Raw genomic sequence first — 24,886 nt, 5'->3', positions numbered from 1 at the left:
TGATTATGGGATCAGCAGGAGGAAGTTTGTAGAAGTTGTTTATCTCTATAAGACAAAAATCTAACTTTTTCCATTTGCAGTGCTGGTAACAATTTCCCCCTTGCTTATTTTAGCCCTCAGTCTCAAAGGCATTGAGGCACCACATCATCTACCTGGTTGTCTCTGTCTTTCTGAATGATGCGTGGATTCCATTACAGGCAGCTGGAGCTCATGTAAAGGGAAGCAAGATGCTTGAGCCTGAAAAGTGTCCTAAAAATTATGTAGTCAAATACAACAGGAAAAAAAAACTGTCAGAGACTATCTAACCATCACACTTGCAAGAAGGGCATTTTTGCTTTAAGGTAGTCATGCCTAAGAGCCCTATTTTATAATCTCTGCACCTGTATTTGTGTTGGTACAGTTGACACATAGGTGACTCTGATGCACACAACTTCTCCCACTCCAGCTCTGTGCAAGCAACCTCCCTCTTTGTATTCCAAATACATTTTTTCTTTTCTAAAGTCATTGCCAGTAGCTTTCCCTGGTAATGGCTCTCACTTGGATGGCTCTCACCATAGCACAATGGACACCAGAAGAATTTTCTTTCATTTTATTTTACTTTATTTTATTCATTTTTTCTCTGTGTGTATTGTTTTCCCTTTTTTGGTTCATACATATATTTTAGTTCTATTCTATTTATCTTCTTTCCTTCCTCAGCTATCTCTCTTGATCTTATGATATGTTCATGTGAGTGAACATTCTCCCTAGTCTTTCTGGTTTGCTTCAATAATCTTTTACTTTCTCCTTCATTCTTTCTGTCCTGCCCTCTTCTCCAGTTTCCCAAAGTTTGAATGAACATCCATTATCCTCTTGTTTTGACTATATTTCTCTTTATTTTGACTATATTTCTCTTTATTTATCTCTTTGGTTTTGTCCCCTATGTCTCTTAAATTTCCCCCACCACAGTGAAAATTCACTCTACTTGCAGAAGCTCATTGTGTATAAATTCCTGGGATTGTTTTGGGGGGATGTTATATAGATCATGCCCCTATGGGTAAAGTTAGCAAATTAACAGTTACCACAGTTTGTCAATTTCTAGGCTGTGTTTCACGCTATTATTATTGTTAATTGTACTACTGTAGCAAGGAAATCATATCTGCTGTACTCTAAGGTCATAACCACGACCATAGTCCAATTCCAAAGGACTGAGTGCTGAGCCAAATAGATAGCAACATCTCATCATTAATGGGAGAAGACAGAAACTTGGGATGGACAAAATACCAAGAACCACCTACATCTAGAAGACATCTCTGAAAAAATAAACATTTCCTAGGGAAACTCCAGTACTAGTGATAAAGCAATCTACCATAAGAAATCTACAAGCATCAACACAGAAAGTAAAACAAAATAGAAAATAGAAAATGATAAGATACAGAAGCAAAATGCAACTCCAGAACTCTAGCCCACCTAGAACAAGTCCAGAGCACAATGAGATAGAAAGAATCAGAAGCTGCACTATGGGAACTTCTGAAAAAACAGCAGCATAAGTGGAAAGAAAGGAGGTAGCTACAGAAAAAATAATCCCTTAGGTAAAAAGAGAAATGATTATCAAAATGAAAGACATGCCCAACAAATCTGGAGTGGACACAGATTTATAGAAAGAAAGGAGCTTAACAAAATGATAGAAACCATGAATTTCAAACAAATTAAACAAATGGAAGCCATGAAACACATATAAATAGATATCCAGGAGATTAAAAATTCCATAGAATGTATACACAACAGACTAAATGAAGGCAAACATAGAACATCAGATCTAGAAGACAGTGTTGTGGTAAGTGACCAAGAAAAGAAAGCTATCTTAAAAATAAGAAGGGACTATAAAAAAAATCAATCCAGCAGCTATAAGATGAAGCAAAGAGCAATGTAAGATTGATTGGGGTCAATGAGAAAGCCAGAGATAGTCCAAACACCACAAAAATCTCTTCACAGAAGTAATGACAGAACACTTCCCAAACTTGGATAAAAATATTTGATATACAAACAGGTGAGGCATATAGAACTCCAAATAATTATGACCAAAATAAATCTATACCAAGACATATAGTAATCAAGATTCCATAAATTCATCAGAAGAACAGAAAATTAAATGCAGTTAGACAAGAGAAACAAATCACCTATAAAGCAAAACCCATTTAACCACAGTAGACTTCTCAACAGAAATACTTAAGTCAAGGAGAGCTTGCAGTGAAGAATTTGAAGGCCTAGAAGAATACAGTCTCCAACCTAGATTGATGTGCTCTGTAAAATTATCTTTCAAAATCAATGAAGAAATAAGATACTTTCATGACGAAGAACAACTGAAGAAATTCATGATTACCAAACCAGTTCTCCAAAATGGTCAGAAGGATATTTTAGAAAGAGATAAGGAAGATCACAGTTCCATGAACACCAACACAAGGAAGCCACCAAGCAGGGCAAACAATTAAAAAGGAGTGAAAGACAGGGTATGAACAACAGGAAAATAATATGAGAAAATAAGCCAACTCACACCAGTTACTACCATCAATAAATAGCCTCAATTCACCAAATGAAAGAAACAGAATGGATCAAGAAATAAGATGCAACAATATGCTGCATACAAAAAATACATTTACTTCAAAAAGAAATTCATAACTGAAAGTTAAAGGATGGAAAACAAAACTCCATGCAACAGAGACCCAGAATAGCTGCCTCTAGAAAGGGAGCAGCTATTCTTCTAATTACATAACACAAATATGAATGGATATGAAAAATTAAATGACTGCTAACACTTTTGTAATGAGGAATCTCAATACTCCACTGTCACATATAGACAGATCAACTAGACTAAAAATCAACAAAGAAATATTAGAACTAAACCAAACCTATGAACAAATGGACTTAGTAAATGTCTGCAGAGTGTTCCACCACACAAAATCAGAATATACATTCTTCTCCTCTGCATATGGGACATTCTCCAAAATAGACCACATACTAGTTCATAGAACACACCTAAGTAAATGCAAACAAATTGAAATTATCCAATGCATATTATCTGACCATAGTACAATGAAATTGGAAAAATGGCAAAAGAAACCACAAAAAATATATTAAGACTTGGAAAGTAAATAGCACCCTCCTGAACAACCAGTGTGTCAAAAATGAAACTAAATAAGAAATTAAATAACATCTACAATTAAATGAAAGTGCTGAAATAGTATCAGAACCTTGCTGCATGGACAATGTTAGAAGCCCAGTGGCCACTCGAACCAGGAGACCCAAGACAGACACTACAGTTTTCCAGAACCTAAGTCAGGAAGTGACACAGGACAACACCAGTACAGTATGAACCTGGATGATAGAGGGTGTGAATCCTAGGAGGCTGGAGTCATACCACAGCAATATATGTGGAATAAGATTGCATCTCTGGGATGAATTCTACTTGGTCATGATATATGATACTTTTCATGATGTACAGCTTTCTATTCACTAATATCTTGAGGATTTTCACATGTATTTCCATGAAGGAGATTGACCTGTAGTTTTCTTTTTCCACTGGGACTTTATCTGGTTTGGGAATCATACTGATGCTGGCTTCTATGAGTGAATTTAGGAGCAATGCATTTCTTTTAATTTCTTTGAAGAACTTGAGGAGTATAGGTAATATAACATCCTTAAAAGTTTTGTAGAATTTAACAGTAAATCCATCAGGTCCTGGCATTTTTAGTTGGAAGATTCTTTATTACTATAACAATTTCATTGTTTGCCACTGAGTTGTTCAGCATTTTTTGTGTCTTCCAGGGTTAGATTTGGTAATTTCTAAGAATCTAGGAATGTGTCTATTTCTTTAAAATTTGCCAGTTTTTTGGAATGTCATTTTTTCAAAGTAGTTACTAAATGTTTTCTGGATTTCAATAATGTCTGTTCTGATTTCATCTTTTTCATTTCTAATTATATTGATATGAGTCTTTTCTGTGTTTCTTCTTTTTTTGAGACAGGGTCTTGCTGTGTAATTTAGACTGGCCTTCAACTCATTGTGTAGCCCAGGTTGGCCTCAAATTCACAGCAATCTTCCTGTCTCAGCTTCCAGAGTGCTGGTATTATAGGTATGCATCACCACGCCCACCTTGTACTGTTTTTCTCTTGGTATTTCTGGCTGAGGGCTTATCTACTTTGTTTCTTTTTTCAAAGAACCAGCTGTTCAATTTGTTGATTTTTGTATTGTTTTTAGTTTCAGTTTCCCTCCGTTATGATTTCCCTCCTTAATTTTGGTTTTGGGCAGGATTACTGTTCTTTCTCAAGTGACTGAAGATTTCTCTTAAGGTTATTTATTTCAGCTTGCACTGTTTTTGTAAGGTGAGCATTGACTGCAATGAACTTCCCTCTTAGGACTGCTTTCTTAGTGTCTCAGAGGTTTCAGTGAGTTGAAATGTACAGGCATTTTTATTAAAATATACAGACATTTTCAGTTTAAAATTCCAGTAATTTTTAAATTTTTTCCTTGATTTCTACTGTGACTGTTTAGGAGTGAGTTACTCATTTACATTGACTGTTTAGGAGTGAGTTACTCATTTTCCACGTGTTTTACCAGTTCTTTGATTTCTTCTGTCACTGATTTCTATTTTCATTGTACAGTGCTCTGATGGTACACATAGGGTGATTTTGATTTTCTTATATTTATTTAAGTAGGCTTTGTGAACTAGTATGTTATCTGTTTTGGAAAAAGTACTGTGTGCTACAGAAAAGAATGTTTACTCTGCTGTAGTAGGGTGGAATCCTTTGTAGCTATCTATAGTTGATTGACAACTGGTTGTCAACTTATAACACCCAGATGAACTGAGTAATCTGGTGCTGGGTGTGGGAGGCCCACCTGGGGACTGTGGCAGGCAGTATAAGAGGCAGAACTGGAGAAGTTAGGCTGTTGGGAACTGAGTTGAGGCTGTTGGAAGCTAGTAGAAGCTGTAAGAAGCTGTTGGTTCTTTTGGAGGAGCTTGTCATGCTGGCTTTCCTGATGAACTTGGCTGTTTTCATCTTCTGAGGCGCTCAGGACTTTGCTGGCACTGAGAATAGCTTCCATTCACTGTGGGGAAGCTCTGGTCCTCACTTTGAACATCGCTTCCTGGCTCTGGAGGGGAAGATGGTGTGGTGCCAGTCTCCTGGAGAAGATTGCTGCACTGGCTTTCCTGATGGGGACTCAATTGTCTTCACTATTGGAGAAGCTCGGGAGCTCAGTGTTGTTGAGGATGGCTGTGGTATTTTTCAGGGAAGCTTTGGTTCTTACTTTGTGTATCACTTCCTTGCTCTAGTGTAGATCACTCAGCCTGCTAGCACAGATCCTTCATCCCACTGGCACAGACTTCCTAGATTCCACCACTGACCTTTGCACCTTCCCAGCACAGATCTGTAAAACAGGCCTGTATGAGATATTGTTACGGGCTATAGGCCTCCAGTTGGACTTGTGGGAATCATTGTTATAAGCTCTAGGTCTTCAGCTGGACTCATGCAAGACAATTCTGTGGGACCCAGGCCCTTGGATAGGTACCCTCATCTTAGTGTATGGACAGATTTCCTATACTCTTTTGTATATCATTCTTTGAGTGACTGTTATAAACAATCTTATAAACTATGTGTCCTGTATTATGTTGTTCACCTTGCAAAATATCCCTCAAACCAACGCAGTATCTATTAAGTCCACGTATGTTTTAGTTCAGCTTTGATATTTCTTTATTTATTTTGTGTTTAATTGATCTATCTTTTTACAAAAGTGGGAATGGTGTTAAAATCCCCCAGTCTGATTGCATTAGTATTTATTTGATTTTTTACATTCAACACTCTTTTTTATGAAGATAGGTGCTCCAGTGTTTGGTGCATAAATATTTATAAATGTTATATCATCCTGTTGGATTTTTCCCTTAACTAGCATGTAATAACCTTCTTTGCATCTTCTAATCATCTTCAGCTTGAAGTTTAAATTGTCTGACATTAAAATTGTTGCCCCTGCTACTTTTTGTGTCCTGTTGCCTGGATGTTGTCTTCCATACTTTGATTTTTAGTCTATGAATACCTTTTTCAAATTAGATAAGTTTCTTGATTGCAATGGCATGCTTGATTTTGTTCTTTTTTATCAGTTCTATCTATCAAACTGTATCTTTTAGTTGAAGAGCTGAGGCCATGGACATTGGGAAATATTACTGAGAAGTATTGATTTATTACTGTCCTTTCATTCTTTCTTTGTTGGTGATTCATTTGTTTTTCTTTTCCTGTCATTTTGTTGTTGTTGTCTATCCATTGTCCTTGCTTGGTGCTTCTGGTTCATCTGTGTTTTTAGCTTTATTGGTTTCATTTTTCTGTCTAGGATTTTAAAAATATTTTCTGGAGTGCTGGTTTAGCATTCATAGGTCTTTTGATGTAGTCTTTTTCTTGAAGTGTCCTTATTTCTCCACCTATTTTGAAAGATAGTTTTGTTGGATATGTTAATCTAGGTTGGATATTACTTGCTTTTTAGGGCTTGAAATACTTCACTCCAAGCTCTTCTGGTCTTTGTGTTGACAAGTATGCTAACTGGTTTTCCTTTGTATGTGTTTCTTTGTTTGTTTGTTTTTCTTTGACTGCTTTTAAAATTACCTTTTTTTAGATGTTTAGCAATTTAATAAGCATATGCCTTGGTGAACTTCTTTTCTCATTGCAGTTGTTTGGTGTTCTGCAAGACACACTTAGTGGTTCTTTAAACTCTTTTCTGATGTTCAGGAAATTTTCTTCTATGATTTCTGTAAACATATTAATAGTTCCATCTGTGTTATCTTCCAATTTTTCTCTAAGTCCAGTTAGCCTTAGATTTTACTTCTTGGTGTTGCCAAGTAATTGCTGGATGCTCTTATCTCTCATTTTTTTTGTGGCTTCTTTGAGTAGTTCTCTGTACTTAACCATTTTGTTCTCAACTTCAGATATTCTGTCTTCACATTAGACATTTCTGCAATTTGTGAAGTTTATACAATTTTTTATTTCATGTATTTCTGTCTGACATCGTTTCAAAGATTCTATATCCTTGTTGAATCTGCCATTCATGTTTTGAATAATCTTGTTCAACACCTCCATCTTTTTACTTATTTCCCCTGAATCTACTCTGGGCATTCTGAATGATAATGCCATGAATTTTGGTTCATTTCCTCTTTAAATTCATGTAGTTTCTCCATCCAGTCTATAAACTTCTTTTTATGTTAAAGAGAATTTAAAAAATAACAAAATAACAACAACAAAGACAAAAGCAAAAACAATAAAATGATACAGGATTTTGAAACAAAATGATAGGAATTAACAATGGTTGTTATATTACATATTGTTATCTTCAACGAAGATGCTCATACTACCAGGTGTAAGAATGCAAGATTGATCAAACCATTAAAGAGAATAAAAAGTGATAAAAAATTAGAAACAATACAGAGCTTTGTTAAACAAGAACAATATGCAATGTAACAATCATTACCATTGTTGAATTCTTACCATCTTGTTTAATGAAGTTCTATTAACTTATTGTAGCATCCCCTTAACTGATATTTGCTTTCCTCTCCACTTGTACCTTTCTGATTTGCCTTAGGACAGTTAAGGGACCTTGGAAGTCTTCTGTTCCCTAGTCCTCCCATGAAGCTATGTATATGTATATCATTTTTTTGTTGTTTATAATCCCCAGGAAATCCAAATATTGGCATAGAGAGAAAAACGGGTGTTAATCCACTACTATGTTACATCCTTATAGTAATAAATTCAGTGACAGCACTAGCAACAACTGTCAACTGAATATTGCCAACCCCTGGGGAACACTCACAGTCATCCTGTAATAAGAACTACAGGAGGGGGCTGGGGATTTAACTCAGCAGCAAAAGCGCCTGCCTGGCAAGCGCAAGGTCATGAGTGCGGTTCCCGGTACCGGAGAAAAACCAAAACCAAAAAAAAAAAAAAAAAAAAAGAACTACAGGAGTATGATTTTAATGCAGAAAAATTGACCATACATATATTAGCCTATAATGCTTCAGACCACTGGTTTCTGCTGAATATAAGGAGCCATGCTAGAGCTCAAAGATAACACTAGACTAACTACCTCTTCTTTCAAGACCACCCTCTCTAAAGATTTCACCTCTCAAATTGGACCTCCCTAAATGATCAAGCCCTGTGAACTTCTTTGTCTGATCCTGGGAATCCCAATAGATCCCTATTAGCTTTCTCCCTGACCAAGCCTATCTTCCAAGGTTTTTCTCACACAGCCACTGTGATAAGGTAGTGCTTCAGATCAGACATGACACTGTCCTCTTCAATGTTGGTTTCTTTTTCAATCAGGTGGGTCTATCAGTTGTTCCCTCTTTTGTCCTGTGCTCTGGAGGCAGCACAGTCACCTCACTGTGTGCATTTATCCAGTTGGTCCTCAGTCCTCCCGTGCTGTGTGCTCAGGCCCTGCCACGTGCATGGGAGTATGGCACTCAGTCCAGTCAGTCCCAGCTTTTTCTGGGATGCACATGCAGGTCCTAGTGTGTAGCTGGGCATAAAATGTTCATCTAGTCAGTCCTGGGGTCCTCCCTAAACTGGACACATGGGCTCTGGTGCTCTAACAGCTTTTAAGTTTTCATTCCTGTGATGGACTTTTGATACTTGGAGTACAATATACTACAGAAAAGTTATTTTTGGGCCGTGGCTATGTGAAATTCCATGAGCCTCATTTATCTGTATGTCTATTTCTTTCCTTATATTTGAGAAGTTTTCTGCCATTATTTTCTGTGAATAGGGCTTTTTTTATGTCATTTGTGTTGTCTTGTGATATTTTGCTTATTCCAGTTATTCTTGGATTAGTCTTCTTTGCATCACCCAGCAAATACTGGATCAATTTCTCATGTACTCTCATTTTTTAAGTTGTCTTTGTGTAGTTGGTCTTTAAGGGTATCATTGCCTTCTAGTTCTGATATTCTGTCCTTACACTGGTTACTTCTGCTGTCCATAATTTCAATATAATTTTAATCTCCTGGACTTGTGGTTGAAATATTTTCATGGACTCTAACTTTTTCTCAACTAGCCATTCATGCTTTGTATCATTTTGTTTAAAACATGTAGCTTTTTACTAGTGTCTTCTGAAAGCTTCTGGATCATTTGGCTATTACTTTCATTATCTGTTTAGTTATACCTTCTGTAATACCATTAGGTGCATTTTTTTATGTGTTTTGTAAACTATTCTGCTATCCTTTTGAGTAATTCAGGTGTGTAGTTTATGCTATTTTCCCAATTCATGCCCTTTCATTTGGTTTCAGTGGAGTTGGGAGTTTGGGGAAACATTTTGTTGCCTTCTCTATTATTTTTTACTTGAGGTTTGTGTGTGCTTACATTGTAAAACCTTTCTTACTGATATAGAGATCACATTAGTCACTTTTCAGTGATGTACTTTGGACATGGCTAATTATAGTTGTTTGCCTCAGCCCCAAGATCCAACCACCTTGATGAATTTAGGAGGAGAGGATGCAGTGTACTTAATCCAACACTGAGTTCTATGGAAATATACTCTAGTATTGTTAATATTACAAAAGTAATCTGAGTGTTGGCTTATAGAGAAATAGCAATAATTATGAGACCCTGATAATATCAAGCAAAGAAGCTACATATTACCATTCAAGACAAATTGGATATTAACATATGATAAGAACTAATTATGTACCACTTTTAACCCTAGAGAAGAAATCCACAATTATGGTATAAACATTAAGAAAATCCAGATATTCAAGTACAGCTAAAATGTACTACATATGACAGCTCCATGTCCTCTAAAGGTAGAAAAGAATTTAATGATAATTTTATAGAGTTACCTATTAAAAGATTAATAAAGATTTATGGTTATCCTATTAAAGATATAGGGGGTTGGGAATAAGGGACTTTATTATACGAGGAGAAGGAGAGAGAGATGGTATAAAGGATACCATTGGTGAATAGAAGGAGGTTTATAGAATTAGATAAATGTAAGAGAAAAAACTGGAAAGAAATAACATAAAATAAAAAGAGGTAGAAAAATAAATTATATGAGAATAAAAAGAGAAAATTTAAAGGAGAAATTAAAAAGAAAAATAAGAAGAACAAAGGAAATTCCCCAAACCACAATAAACTGTGTAGAAGAAAGGAGGAAAGCAGAAAAGAGAATACAACAAAAAATAATGCACACACTCAAAGAAAAAAAGAAGAATCCAGACATGGTGGTGCACACCTGTCATCTCAGCACTTAGGAAACTGAGGCAGGAGGATCACTGCAAGTTTGAGGCCAGCCTGGGCTACAAAGTAAGTTCAAGTCCAGCATGAACTGCACAGTGAAACCCTGTCTCAAAAAGACAAAGAAAGAATAAAAGAAAGAAAGAAAGAAAAAAAAGAAAGAAAGAAAGGAAGAAGGAAAGAGGAAGGAAGGAAGGAAGGAAGGAAGGAAGGAAGGAAGGAAGGAAGGAAGGAAGGGAGGAAAGAAGGAAGGAAATTTCCCTATGATCTTGAATGTATGTCTGTCCACTGAGATATACAATTTCAGGGCAGGGTCCCAGTCAAAATGTGTCTTTGCTCAAGCTGTTAGATAAAGAAGGCACTTAAACTCCAAGTCCCCGCTGGATTCATGTCCCAGCTTAAGGTGAGGGCACCAATGACATAACTTCCAAATCCAGAACAATTCAGGCTAAGCCTGGCCATGGGAATGAGACCTATGACCTTCAATTTAAACTCCTTAGGGGATTTCTTTCCAGGTGACCACAGCTTTCTGTCCAAGGCTAACTTCCATGACTCTTTCTCATCTAAGCATGATGGAAACATAACACTGGGAACACTGAAGTGTGCCTGTCCTGTGACAGCTCTGAGTCCAGGTTCAAACAATCAACCCTTCCCTCCAGTGGCAAGTACTTTCCCCAGAGGTGGCAGGTGCTTGGACTGCAGTCACTCACTAGCTGTTGCATGACAAACAACCCATGTAAGAGCAGAACTCTAAGTTCTTCCTGCAGTTCAAAATACATAGCACTCCATTCCACTGTCACATTTCTCCCTAAAGCCTCAGGCGTCCCCAGCTTTTACTTTGTCTCTGTAAACTTAGGGAGAAAGTTCAGATTGTCCCTTTCTGCACTGTGTTCAGTCTCTTCAGTTTCTTTATAGGTTTTGACTTTCCTGTCAGATTCTTCCTGGCTCCTGAAGATCTATTTCTCTTTGTTTGTTTGTTTGTTTCTCCCTTCCACAAGTTGTTATTTTCCAGTCTCTGGATTCCAATTCTGCGATACCAGCTAGTTGTTGCTTACCACTCTGCATTTTTTCAGAAGTCCTCCAAATGATATTTAAGTAAGAGATTTTTCTTAAAAAAAAAAAAAATCGGGGCTGGGGATTTAGCTCAGCGGCAAAGCGCCTGCCTGGCAAGTGCAAGATCGTGAGTTCGGTTCCCGGTACCGGAGAAAAACCAAAACCAAAAAAAAAAAAAAAAAAATCCTTTTCTGTTACATAACTGTAATTAATAAGTAAAAATTTCTAGAGAGAATGGTAGACAACAATTGAGTAATTTTAATAGAAAGATAAAAACTATAAGCAAGAGTGAATTGGAAATGTGAGAAATTTAAAAATAAAAAGAAATAATTCACAGAATCCATTTAAAGACCCGCCTCTGGATTTGAAATAGTCAAAGGAAGGATTAAGTAACTTGAAGACTTAACAACACATTACCCAAATTGAAACATAAAGAGAAGAGGATGAAGAAGGAGAAAGGAGAAGAGAGGGGAGAAAGAGCAGGGGTAGAGGGAAAGACAACATTCAGAAAACATAATGCTACATGATCTAACGCAACTTAGGGTCACAGAAAAGAGAAAGAGGGCAAGAGAGAAAAATCGTGGACTAATAATTCTCAAACTACTAGAAAAAGAAAAATAAAGAGAAAACTTGAAAGCAATTGGGGGGAAAGACACGCACACATTAAATACAAAGCAAAAAGTATCAGAAATACAGCAGACTTCTTGCCAGAAGGTATTCAAGCCAGAAGAAAAAAGAGCACCTTGGAAGCCAACGGGGGGAAAAACTATCACTCAGAATTCTATAGTTAGCAAAGGTATCTGATAAAAATGAAGGAGCAATAAAGACTCTTCTAGATGTTTTAAAAAGCAAAGCCAAAGTGGGGGAATTCCTTACTGGCAGCCCAGTATTTCAAGAAACATCAAAAGAAGTCTGACAGAAGGGATATGTCACCAGGCCAGAAATTTTGTCTGTAAGAAAATAAAGAACTATGCACAGAGAAAAACTGAAGAGGAAAATTTACCAAGAAAGCACATTTTTTCTTGTTTTTATGTAACTGACTGTTTAAAGCAAAATTGCAGTAGTTGGCTTTATAATACATGTAAAATTAAATATTTAAACATTAGCACAAATTTTATGAGGAATTAGGCTATTTAAGCCCTCATAATATTTACAAATTTGCATAGTACTAAATAGAAGCACTACATAAGTTAAGAATACACACTATAAATCTGAAAAGAAATAGGAAAAATGAAGTGGAAGAAGAAATAGTAATAATTAGTAAGCCAATAGCAGAGACAAAAGTGAAATCATAAGAGTTCAACTAATCCAGAGAGAAATAGAAGGGGGAGAAAGGATGAAACAAAGAGAAATAGAGAGAAATAGAAAGGGAATAAATAGATGAAACCCATAGAAGCAACTAAAATAGTGGTTAGGTTTCAGTCCAATGATATCAGTACTAATGTGAATTCTCTAAAACCCCAATTAAAATCCAAAGTCATTCATATTTCATCTTAGTGAGTTTATCTTCTTGTACTGTATTGTCATGCCCAGTTAATGGCACTACCATCTTCTAGGACCACCCAAGATACATGTAACATACCACAAACTTTCCTTCTATCTTATATTTAAAAATTTTAATACTTAGTCATTAAAGCCTCTCTATGTTACTTTATAAAGCATATCTCAAACCTACATGTTTCTCTCTATCCCTACTCTTAATTATATATACTAGCTTCTGATTTCTGCACAGTCCCCTAAGTAGTTTAAATGGTAATTCCAGTACTGGCCCTACCATATTGATCCTTCCCACAGTAACTAAAGAAATCTATTTAAAACATATATTTAAAGACTCTCTTAGTCTGCTCTCCCATGCCTAGGACATAATATCCAATACCTACAACTTAAAGGAGGAGAGGTTTAATTTTGGTCACAGATTCAGGACATTCGGCCTCTAGAGGGCTGACTTCAAGGCAGAAATATTGTGATGGAAGTGCATGGTAGGGTAAAAATGTCTGGTCCATGGCAGGCAGGAAACAGAGCAGAACAGTACTAGAGAGGAAGAAGTGGGAATATAAACACCAAGGTCAGCCTTCCCACTCAGGTGCACCCAGCAGTGTATCTTACTAATCTGCTAGGCATTTCCTCATCCAATTAAGTTGAAAAATCAAGATTAATGCTCAAAAAGATATAAATTTTCAATCTCTCTTATGGTATAAAAGAAAAAGTGCAAACCCCTTTAACTGGTGCATGAGAACCTCAAAAGATCAAACTCTTCTTGTGCCTTCAGCCCTATTTCGTGCCACACCTCCACTCCAACTTTATAGGCTTCAGAAATGACAAACTGGTGTCATTTCATATAAATGGGCCATGGAGTTTCTCCTCTTACTTTTCTCATGTGCAGAATTTTGCTCATATTTTTATCTGTGCTAGAATCAATGCCCTTCACTCTCTTTTCACTGGCCAATCCTTACTAATCATTTAGGTCTGTCAACTCTTCCCCCCTGCACCCACCTTTGTGTACCAAGTGGGAGTCCACACTCACAGTTGCAAGACACCCCCCAAAGGAGCAGTAATGCCTACTGGGAGTCTGCCTTGGATTTTCTGAGAATTACAGGTTCCTAGAACCTTTCACAGAATGAATGTTGAAAGTCAAGAGTAATGCATGGAAGTCATTAAGCCTTTGAAGTGTACCCTTTGTTCCCCAGGTCCTGTTAATTACCATTTAGAAGCAGCTTATTTGCAATGCACTCAATTACTTAGGTAACTAAATAGGTTTTTACTGATCAGATCTAGCATCATTTGCCTAATAGCAATGAACAAGCTCAGCAGCATGATTGCATTGATGGTGTGCTTCCAGAAATAGGCTTATTTAAAATGAAGCTCCAGGGGGAAATCGGACTTCACCAGAACACACTCTAATTGTTCATATAACCACTCAGACCTAGAGAAACACCAGTAACCAAAAGAGAAGATTCAAGCAACTCCAACATCCAGTCCACTCACTCCATTCCAGCCGGGAAAGGCTTTACAAAACTGCTATTTTATTAGTCACAACCCACAACTCGAGGCTGTGCTCACATCTTCGATCTTCAGCAAGAACTCTTCAATCCCAGTGTTGCCATGGAATTTTTTCCTCCAGGCCTTAGACTCTCTTGTGTGCCCGGGTGTTGCCAAGGCCTATTACTGTCATTTCCTGTAGAGAAACAAAAAGGCAGAGACAAACATGCTGACACAGAACTGGAAGGGCCCACATATACTCTTTTGAGGACCATATCAGGAAAATGGTCAAGAAAACTTTAGGGGCTGAGCATTTAGCTCAGCTGCACAGCACCTGCCTGGCAAGCTCAAGGTCGTGAGTTTGATTCCCGGTACCGGGGGAAAAAAAAACAAAAAACAAGAAAAGCTATAGGAGAAAAGATATGGCTAAATATTGACAGACGAACAAGAATTCAATATGTTGATGAGAGGTGGGTGGTCATTCTAAGCAGAAAGAATGCATTTCTGAATGCACAGAGGGTATTCAATAGTAAAATGCCAAATAAGGACAGATAAGAAGCAACCATCTGTTTGAGAACGCTATAATGGAATATCAGAGAGTGGATAATTTATAAGCAGAAATGTATCATCACAGAGTTCTGAGGGCTAGGAATACAAGGTTAAGGCTTCAGCAGGCTAGGTGTCTGGTGAAGCCATTCTCTGCTTCCAAGATAGCACCTGGATCTCCACAGGGTGGAAAGCAGAAGAGCAATAGCCGTCTCACAATCCCTCTTTATAAAGGCATTAACATTGCATGAGGCCAAAGCACTCATAACCTAAATACCTCCCATTAGGTGCCACCTCCTAGAATTAAACTTCTGACACATGAATTCTGGAGGACACATTCAAACCATAACAGTAAATCGTGGGCATCAGACTGCCTGGTTAACAGTAAAGCAAGAAATACAAACTGCCTTGCCATTAACAGGAATCTAAACATTTATTAGGGCCTCCCAAGTAGGGAAATAGTGGATAGAAAGAAGACAGGGCTTCATATCTGTACGCTAGTTATTGAAAGGCAATACAAAAAATAAGCATTTTTAAAGAAAGGACAAAATATGAAAGGGAAAATACAGGTTGAGTATGACAAAGACCATAAATATGACATCCAAGCATCTAGGTTAAAAGTCTGACTCACCCCAAACTTGCTGTAAAATATTAGGATAATGTTCTCACCTCCCCTGGTTTACTGAACTGTAAAGTGGGTATATACTTCACAGTTTCTTATGAGATTAAATAAATAAATACTTCTGAATATTTGGAACTTTGCTAAGGATATAACTGCTTAATAACATCCCTGGCAATCATGTTCAATTTGTTTGTAGCCTAGATTAAGAATTGTAATTTTCCTTTAAATCATGAAGCCTAAATCCATTTATATAAGATGTCATTACTGGGAAGATAGGTACATGAAAACTTTGTCCTAGTTTTGTAACTTCTTATGAGCCTTTAATTATTTCAAAATTTAAAATTTGGCAGTGTTCCGGGATTTTTCGTTCTCTTTCATTTTATTTCATTTTGTTTTGTTCTGTTATATAAAAGCCTTCCCGAACCCCAGAGACAGTCCATTCAACAAGCATGGGTTAAGCACCTAGCTTGTGCCAGGCCCTGCTTAGAGTGCTCAGCTCCTTTCTATACTGACATTAATAAAACTCATTTTCCAGGAGTCACAGAAGTAATTTAACCAAATGACTGTTCTTTTTCTCTCTTGCTATTCCTCTTCAGTAGTTACATGCCAGAAAAAATATGCCCTTGGAAATGGAACTATGAGTATGTTAACTTCAAATCCAACACTAAAATCTGTTCCTTTAGTAGACCACATCATTTTGTTGTTTATTCAGAACCTAGCCAGATGCATACTCCTTTTCTGAGTTGACACCTTTGCCTACGTAGAACTCTGCAAGAATAACAAAGCCTCTCCACAAAGCCTAGTGATGTTTCCCAAAAGAGGCATACTTGAATTTTGAGCTGAATAACTTACCTCAGGCACAGCCTATGGATATTACAGGAGAGAGGTGACATCTATCTTTTCTTTGTGGATCTAGAAGCCAGGGTACATGTCTTTATGACAATAATAAAGATTTCATTTCAGCTCCCCTTTGCCTCCCACCACAGCATAGGTAGGGCAGCCTAGGGTGTAAAGAATCTGCACAAACCCACAGTAGAACCTGCTGGGGGTGCCCAGCAGCCCTGACCACATCCACTGACTGACTGCAGTGAGTCATAACTTGACAAGTACAAGAAAATTTCCTGTGCTCTACCGATTGTATGAACACCTCCATCTACTGACAACAAGCATTTACTCTTTCCAAGATGGTGACTCCATTTCTTGCCCAGTAGCTGCTAGACACAAGATTCCCTAGTGACACTTTAGTTCTTGTTGTGTCTCCTGACATGAGTGGATATCCTCTGGGGACCAGAAACTCTTATCTGCTGAGCACAGAGGTGCACATAAGGAAGCACAGAGCCCCTAAAAGATCACTGGAAGTGATGTTAACCAAGGGCATGCTTCCAGTCTCCCCTGACCCCCCAGACATATATGAACTTCATGTTAGAAACACAACGTTAGAAACACAATGCAAAGGGGGCTTTCAGTGCATAGCCAGTATTCTGATGGGTGTTGCCCATCATTTCAGGGCAGGAGCTGCAGGCTGGCCTTTTATCTGTTCTTTCAGCACTCCAAACCAGTGCTCTGCAAGGACAGTTGCGTCTAGATAGTGCATTGATCATGTGCCTAATCCCACATCCCCTTCACTATGGAGTGAGCACTATATTGTCAGATACTAAGTTGTGTGTATTCCATTCTAGTTAGGAGACATCGGAATCCCAGAGAGAAGAAAGGGATGTTGACTATAGATCGGAGGTCAGGAAAGGCAAGTGCATATCCTGAATAAGTATAACATCAGGAGCATGGCTAGCCTTTGCAGGACAGAAGGAGTCCAATATCAACTTGACACAAAGGCACCAGTTGATCTCCCCAAGAAATAGTTCCTTTTGAGGGGCAAGTTGGACACTCAAAGACAGCAGTAGATAGATCGACCATGAGAAGTGGCAGTCCACCTTACTGGCTAATGAATAATTCTCTTCTCTGTCACTGTGCCCATTCCATATGCTCATTATGTCAGTATTTTGGTGACTAAGGACAAAGCCTGGATAATGTTGACTGGACAAATCATTTGTTATGTTTCCTCCATGGAAAGTGAAAAACAAATACACTGCTTGCAACTCCATACATTAAGAAGATATTTCTTTGCTGTCTTTCCAGTCTACCATGGATGCCACTGTAATGCACTATTTTTGCTTTGCAGCTACATAGTGAACTAATCCATGTGTTAGCCAATGTCCTCATTTTACCATAAATGTGAGTGGAGCAGACCCACTGTACAACCTTGGTGGATGATGTGGGAGCATCTGGTCTACCTGCTCATGCTATTATTCATACTGATCTGGTCTTGTGCGGGCTTGATCTATAGTACTTCCATCTTTAATGGAGAGTTGTTGAACCTGTCTGACTTGATGACTTCCTGTACTTGACAAAATGCAGCTCATAATACAGTCCCAAATACCCAATGCTTCCATTATCAAGCATTCCTAAAATGTCAAGTCTCAGAAACATTATAGGAACAGTTTCTCAAAAGATATAGAGTTCTCCACTGCAGTTGACCTGGTATTGCTCCAGAGTTCCAAGGGCTGTGTTCTGATTTTCCCACTGGGTGTTCATCTACTCCAAACTGTTTCTTTTCCCACCAACATTGCCCACACTGTACTGTCTGCTGGATTATATGCTCCAAATTTACATCTCAGTCCACACATGCTGCAGAGCCCATTCTGCTCCAGGCCCACTCATGGATTTGGGACTTCTACATTATCCAGCATACGCCACAGCCATATTCTTGGATGTGGAGTGTATTGCCTCCAGAATCCAAGGAGCCCTAATACATAGTTGTTTTCTTTAGTGAAGTAATTTTTGTAGGATGCAGCAATTTATATTGTACTTGGGGATGGGAAGGTGGGTATTTTCCAGCAGGTCCTCACTGCTAGACCATGAAAAATTTCACTGATGTGACATGTTCCTGAATCTTCAGAGTCCGTCCCCCACCCTCCATAGTGCATTTATCTTACCAAGGCCTGTAATGTACTCAATACCACTTTCTTGGTCTTTCTAGTGACATTCCCAATATAAATGGGTCAAGGTGATATTCTGCAGTGTTTCAGGCCTTTGCCAATCAGATTATGGCAGATGTTAAGAGAGTTAACATAGCTTTCAGTAAAACAGTAAATGCATGTTACTGTCTGTTCCATATGAATGTGAACTCTTTATGATCATCTTTACCCATCGGATTAGAACAGAATACTTGCAAAATGTATTCCTACATACCAGTTACCTGAGACCATAATAATATGCTCTAGCCAAAGCATCATGCCTGCACTTGTAGGGGAAGATGACTCTTTGCATATCATTTTAAGATAGAATAATTCTAGCCTTAATGCAAGCCTCAAAATGTATCTTGAGAAACATTCTGGAAGGGTTGTAAAGAGTTAACTTTGAAGTCCTGACTTAGCCTTGGAATGCTTCTCCAAAGACAAAGAACACCAGGGCCCAGATAGCCACCTATGACCCTGCCTGGGTTGTTTTATCCCTTCCCTGGCCCTAGATAAACATTGTAACCATAAAGGAAATGTATGGTTATCTAAAGGGGGACATATAGAACAGAGTACAGGAAGTATATATCATTGTGATTGGGCTCATGACCAGAGCCTGACCCGGTTACGTGGCACAAGAAAAACAACATGTGGCCAGGGCTACAACATGCCAATATGTTACCATGGAAACCAAAAATGTATATAAGCTGGGAACAAACGTAGGTCTACACCCACTTCCCTGACTTGCAAGTCGGGATGAGAGGTGACCGTTCTAAATTAAAACTTTGTCTGTTCTCTTTGGTCTCTTGAGGAATACAACCTGAATTTTTGCTGTAACACACTGAAGCTACAGTCAAGACTATTACTTACTCAAGTTTGAATCTGTCTACAGTAATTCTCCAAAATCTATTCATTGTCTATAGGGACCAAACTATTGAATTGAGCACTTTCCTTTTGGCCTTCATGACTAGAATGGAAAAACCAATATGTGGCTATTCCAACTGTCAAGTACATGTATTCTGATTAAATGGTCCTGGACTGGGACAATGACTAATAGGGAGGGCTACAGACCTAGTAGATCTCCCCACTGTGGCCAGGCTTTCATTCATTACCCAGCCTCAAAAGAGTCTATTTTAAAAGAGAACTGAATGATACTCAGATCTCTAGGTTCCCTGACTCTATGATTAATAGTCCTCAAAATGTCTGTGTAGTTCCTTGTTTTCTAGTATATAGTCAACCAAATATCCATGAGTCCTTTGGGAAGCACTAGAGTAATCATACCACACACTTACCTCTATGACCACCTCTCCTACCTGGGCCTATGCACAGAAGCCTGCTGAAGCTTTGGGTGATATCATCATCCCTCCCACCAGTACATTCCTGGGAGTCTTAATGAGTGCTCTGTCTTCTGAAATGCTCATGGAAATAACTCTCTGGTATGTTTTCTGGCCTCACATAGAATATCCATTACAGTCAGCCACTTCCTGCAGCTATTTTATTCTTCTCTCTGCTAACAAGGCAGCTTTGAAATTTCTATTTTGCTTAGGCAGAACATCACTCTCTCCAGAATTCAAAGAGCTACCTTAGCAATGAGCTTGCCCTGCTTATGGGGTCCTTGATAGTGTACTATATCCCATGTCTTAAAAAAGTGACCACTACTCAGTGACATTTTGCTTATCCTGTCTTGTGTTCTTATTCCATCCATCAATCAGCAGAGAATATCTAAAACACCATTTTGAGAAATACTCTGAATTCTATCACCAATTAGTGATGTCTGTTATGGACTGGTGAGAAGTTTTTAGAGATATATTATATTTTGCCATTTCCCTTCTAGACATTTGTTCAATTCATAGAGTCTGCAGCTGCAGAACTATTTCTAAACTACACACAGATCAAAATTCCTGACCTTACCTTCAGTTTCCCTATACACTAGTCCAACCAACTTAAATTAATAGAATGTATGCTTCACTTTTTCTAAGGATAGTTATTGAAAGTAGAAAGAAACAAAAAACATGGAGTCTGAGGTAAGGAGATAAGAGGCTTAAATTGCAGAATGAAAGATGTGAGAAGAGGAATTTTGAAGTGTTCCCAAAGGTAAAAGGTAAATTTGCTTTTCTCAACATCGCCTCCTTCTGATTCTGAGTGTTTGCTTTGAAACAGGTCTAGAACACCCTAAAACTCTTCTGTGACTTAAAAAGAACAATCCAATGATTAGTCTTCTTTCCCCTCAGTCACTGCTGAAATCCTTCCTATGTGGTTATATCTGAGTGGTCAACAAACTCCAACAATAAAAACCGAAGGCCTCTTGCCTTATCTTCCTTTTCTTCAGTGACCATGTGCAAACCAAGAGAAGCAAAATCTCCCCAGAAATTCACCTCAAATGCAGCACAGCTGCAAATCTGACAGACTGAAACTAAGAGCTGTGTGTTTTTTGCTAGACTCTTTCACAGGTCTGGTCAACATCTTGACAGACATTATTTGGCGATTCACTGGAGAATTCCTGGCGCCTGACCTGGTCTGCCGAGTGGTTCGCTATTTGCAGGTAGGTGGCACCTGCCATTGTGTCTTGGTTCATTTTATCTCATTGCTGAGACAAAACACTTGACTCCCAGAATTAAGGAAGGAAAAGTTTATTTAGCTCACAGTTTGTGGAGATTTTAATCCATACAGGGCTGGCTCCAAGGCAGGGTGTCATGGCACAGGGGCAACAATTCATGGCACTGGAAGACAGCAAAAGCAGCAAGAGCAAAAAGGGAGGGAGAGCAAGCTTCTTTTCTTTCTTTATATTGTAGGCAGGCTACCACCCCCTAGGTTGAGTGTAGCACTCACACCATCTCCCTGCCCTCCTCTTGTGCATAATGAGGATGCTTACAAAGTGAGGTCCTGGTCCCCTGCTGAGTCACTTAGTTAAACTTCTAAACTTCTCAAATTCACACAATGTATCAAACATTACAATCCACCCTTTTTCAACTTGGCAACTGGACGCATTTTCTTTAAACTGCTTTCCAAATACAAAGATATGCTTTTTCTTATCATTTCACAATTTGAACAATATAACACAGGATTAACAATCCTTAAGAGCCAGTATTAGGTCTATTAACACTATATTATATTAGAACCATAACATTTCACCCCTGGTCCCCCAAAGACTCATGCACATCCCTTTATGCAAAAGGCATTTAGTCCATCTGCAAGAGTTGCCAAAATCCTAACGGTTTCAGCACTGCTGAAAAGTCCAAGTCCCAAGTCTCCTTTGAGATTTAAGGCAAACTCTTAGTTGCAAGCCCCTGTGCAAATGAAAAGTTAGACACTTCCAACATTTAATGGAGCAAAATGAACAATTTCATTCCAAAAGTTACAAACAGGGAAAAACAAAGGATTGGAACTAAAGCAAGTCTAAAATCCACCAAGGCAAACATTAAGCCCTATAGTTCCACGTCCAGCATCTGAAGCAACCTATGGCAAATTGTGAGCTCCAAAGGGCTTGAGTGACTCCACTCATATGGCACTTCTAGTGGTTATCATGAGGGAAAAAGAGTTCATCAAGAAAGGAATTCACGGGGCTGGGGATTTAGCTCAGCAGCAAAAGCGCCTGCCTGGCAAGCGCAAGGTCATGAGTTCGGTTCCCGGTACCAGAGAAAAACAAAAAAAAAAAAAAAAAAAAAAGAAAGGAATTCACAAGAAACCCAACGAGGCAGGAATGAACAAAGCTTTATTGGAGCCAGCTGATGGACAATCCCTAACCAGGAGCCAGAGAAGATGTCCATGCCAACCAGCATCTCACCTTCAGGTTAAGTACATTTTAGGTTTCTATAGTAACAATTACCTCATTTTGGGGAATCTTATTACAATGTCACACAATTATTACAAAGTTTACTTCTCCCAGAATGTCAGACAACCAAATTCCAAATGACCATTGCAGTTTAACTATTAGCCCACTTCCCAATTTGTGCTGTTTATTCTGTTCCCATTTTATGATTCTGCTCTTCTCTAAGTTGATAACTAACCAGGGAGACTTGGGTGAACTATAGCTTAAGTGATTTAAATTACTTCCCTCAATATGGAGTTAAAAAAAGAAAATTGGAGTATCTATTGCCTTATCAGTTACAGCTCCCATGGTTTCTCTCTTAGGCATGATTGCTAAGCATTCCTCCTCCTTCAGCATTCCTTAGATGATCCATGTTCCTGGCTTTTGCAAACTTCTGAGGTCTCCACTGAACCTTTGGCTTCACCCTCATAGCTTCACACACTGCTCCTGTCTTAGGAGCACACTGCCTCCCAGGCCTTCTGAAATCAAGGTGGAACCCTTTTTAACACCACAACTCTTACATTCTGCATGTGCCTAAAACAGCACCATTTGATGATGTCTGTTGCCAGCTGGAGCAGTAGCCAGGCTTTCTTCTCTCTTGGCTGTAGGGATTGCATGCCTGGATCACTGGGCACTGTGAATCTAGTTCTGGGGGACAAATTTTCTACACTGCTGCCATTCTGGCCAGTGGTGTGGATCATGGTGCTCTGCAGCTTTCTCCTCAAAGAAAATCCTTTCACTTTTGCAGTTTTGAGTCTGCAGAGGGTGGAGACTTGCTGCTTTTTGTGATGCCCTCAGGTCACCTTTTCTATTCTCCTGTTGCTTCTCAGCAATAAAGATCTCCTCAGCTCTTTGTGGTCCACAGCTTTACTGGATCTTCCTTTCTGGCCAAACTCACATTTTAAATCATTCTGTTGGGCTCTTTGCTCTTGATTCTCAATGTAGATCTGGCTTAAGCCCCCAACTATAGCCATGCCACAGCCTCACATTCAACTGTCTTGAAATTTCTTCTGCCAGATTAATTAGTCCACTGCCCTTAATCTCAGTCTCAGGCAAAGTCTCTGGACATGATCAAAATGCAGATAAACTTTTTGGCAAGCCATAACATGCATGGTCTGGACTCCAATAGCCAGTGCATCAACCATTCTTCCTAACAGAAAGTTTCTTCCTAACAGAAACTTTCCAAGCTTTGTCTTTACTGCCAGGATTTCTATCTGCCTTCTGGTCTTCTGAGCTCTGACCAGAATCTCCCAGAACAACAGATCAACAGAACAGTCTAAGACATTCCAGCTCTACTCTTTCAAGTGACATCTCTGAACCTCCCACAAGCCATTACCAAAAGCTCTTGACAGTCAGGTAAAGTCACAGAAAAAACCCAACTCCTGGTACCAAATTCTGTCTTAGTTACTTTTCTCTCATTGCTGAGACAAAATACTGGACACCTAGAATTAAGAAAGGAAAAGTTTACGTAGTTCACAGTTTGTGGAGTTTTCAGTCCATATACAGCTGGCCCCAAGGCATGGTGGTGTGGCACAGGGCAACAGTTCATGGTAGCAGAAGACAGCAGAAGAAGCAAGAGCAAAAAAGGGGAAAGAACAAGCCTCTTTTCTTCTCTTATATTTTAAGCAGACTACCACCCTCTCGGTTGGGTGTAGTACTCACACTATTTCCCTGCCCTCCTCTTGAACAAGATGAGGATGTTTACAAAGTGAGCACCCTGGTCCCCTGCTGAGTCACTTAGTTAAACTTCTAAATTTCTCAAGTTGACAAAATGTATCAATGATTACATATGGTGAGCCAAACTGACACCAAAGGAAAATAATCTACAACACAGCTCTCCTAGGCAACAAATCACTGCTTCCTCCTGTATGAAAGGGCAAGCAACATTTGTAAGATTTTTAATGTAATTTTTAGTTTAATGTAATTTTGCTAGAAATATATATATATAAATATACATAAGCAATTATAAGAATAAAAAGCACTATATTTCAATCATCAAGTAGAATTTCTTGATCAATATTAAAACTGTTGATATAGTATGGCTAAATAATCACCAGAAAAACTGTCAATTATATTCACCATTTACCTCTCAAGCTAACCCAATGCTATTCTTTAAACTACAACAAAAATTTTAACAATTTCCTACAAACTAAATACTAACTATTTATTGCCATTTAAGCTACACTTTTTCAAATATCTATTGACATTTGAATTTCTTATTCTCTAAACCTATTTTTATAACTTTTCAATTATTTTATAACTGGAGCACTTATAATTCTCTGGGTTTTACTAACATCTTTTTTTAGATTAAGGATATCTATACTCTGCCTATCACTAGGCTGCAGCATAGATCAGTTACTATACATATATAAAATCTGCATAATTTATGCAAAATATTGCATGTACATCATATATTTGTGTCCTTTATGCATCATACATGTATATAATACAAATAAAGACAATTCAACTATAAGTGGAAAGAATGGATCACTTAATAAGTGGCGTCAGGATGGATGTGCTGTTTCTAAGACCTTAAAATGATTTTCCATTCATATACTTCTATTCTGATGCCTATACTTCATATCTAAATTACTGTAGCTGTGAAAATGTATAATGCATCTCTGCTAGATT

General features: G+C 38.3%; 1 protein-coding gene and 1 long non-coding RNA gene across 2 annotated transcripts in view; one reads left to right on the top strand and one right to left on the bottom strand.

Annotated features, from left to right (window-relative positions):
- The window catches only part of Npsr1 (neuropeptide S receptor 1), a 173,461-nt gene that overhangs the window by 102,509 nt on the left and 46,066 nt on the right, over positions 1–24,886 (top strand). The window contains exon 3 of the mRNA XM_005412989.2: positions 20,886–20,989. Within this exon, the coding sequence (XP_005413046.1) occupies positions 20,886–20,989 (104 nt within the window). The remainder of the gene's footprint in view (positions 1–20,885; positions 20,990–24,886) is intronic.
- On the bottom strand, positions 14,290–16,425 carry LOC102022975. The gene is made up of 2 exons (XR_265005.2): positions 16,286–16,425; positions 14,290–14,461 (listed from the first exon to the last, which is right to left on the bottom strand). It is a non-coding gene; the product is annotated as an uncharacterized LOC102022975 (long non-coding RNA).

Source organism: Chinchilla lanigera, unplaced genomic scaffold (genome assembly GCF_000276665.1).
Source record: "Chinchilla lanigera isolate Chin_1 unplaced genomic scaffold, ChiLan1.0 scaffold00159, whole genome shotgun sequence".
Classification (NCBI taxonomy): domain Eukaryota; kingdom Metazoa; phylum Chordata; class Mammalia; order Rodentia; family Chinchillidae; genus Chinchilla; species Chinchilla lanigera.
Note: the sequence above shows the minus strand (reverse complement) of the source record. Positions and strands in the feature narration are given on the sequence as shown.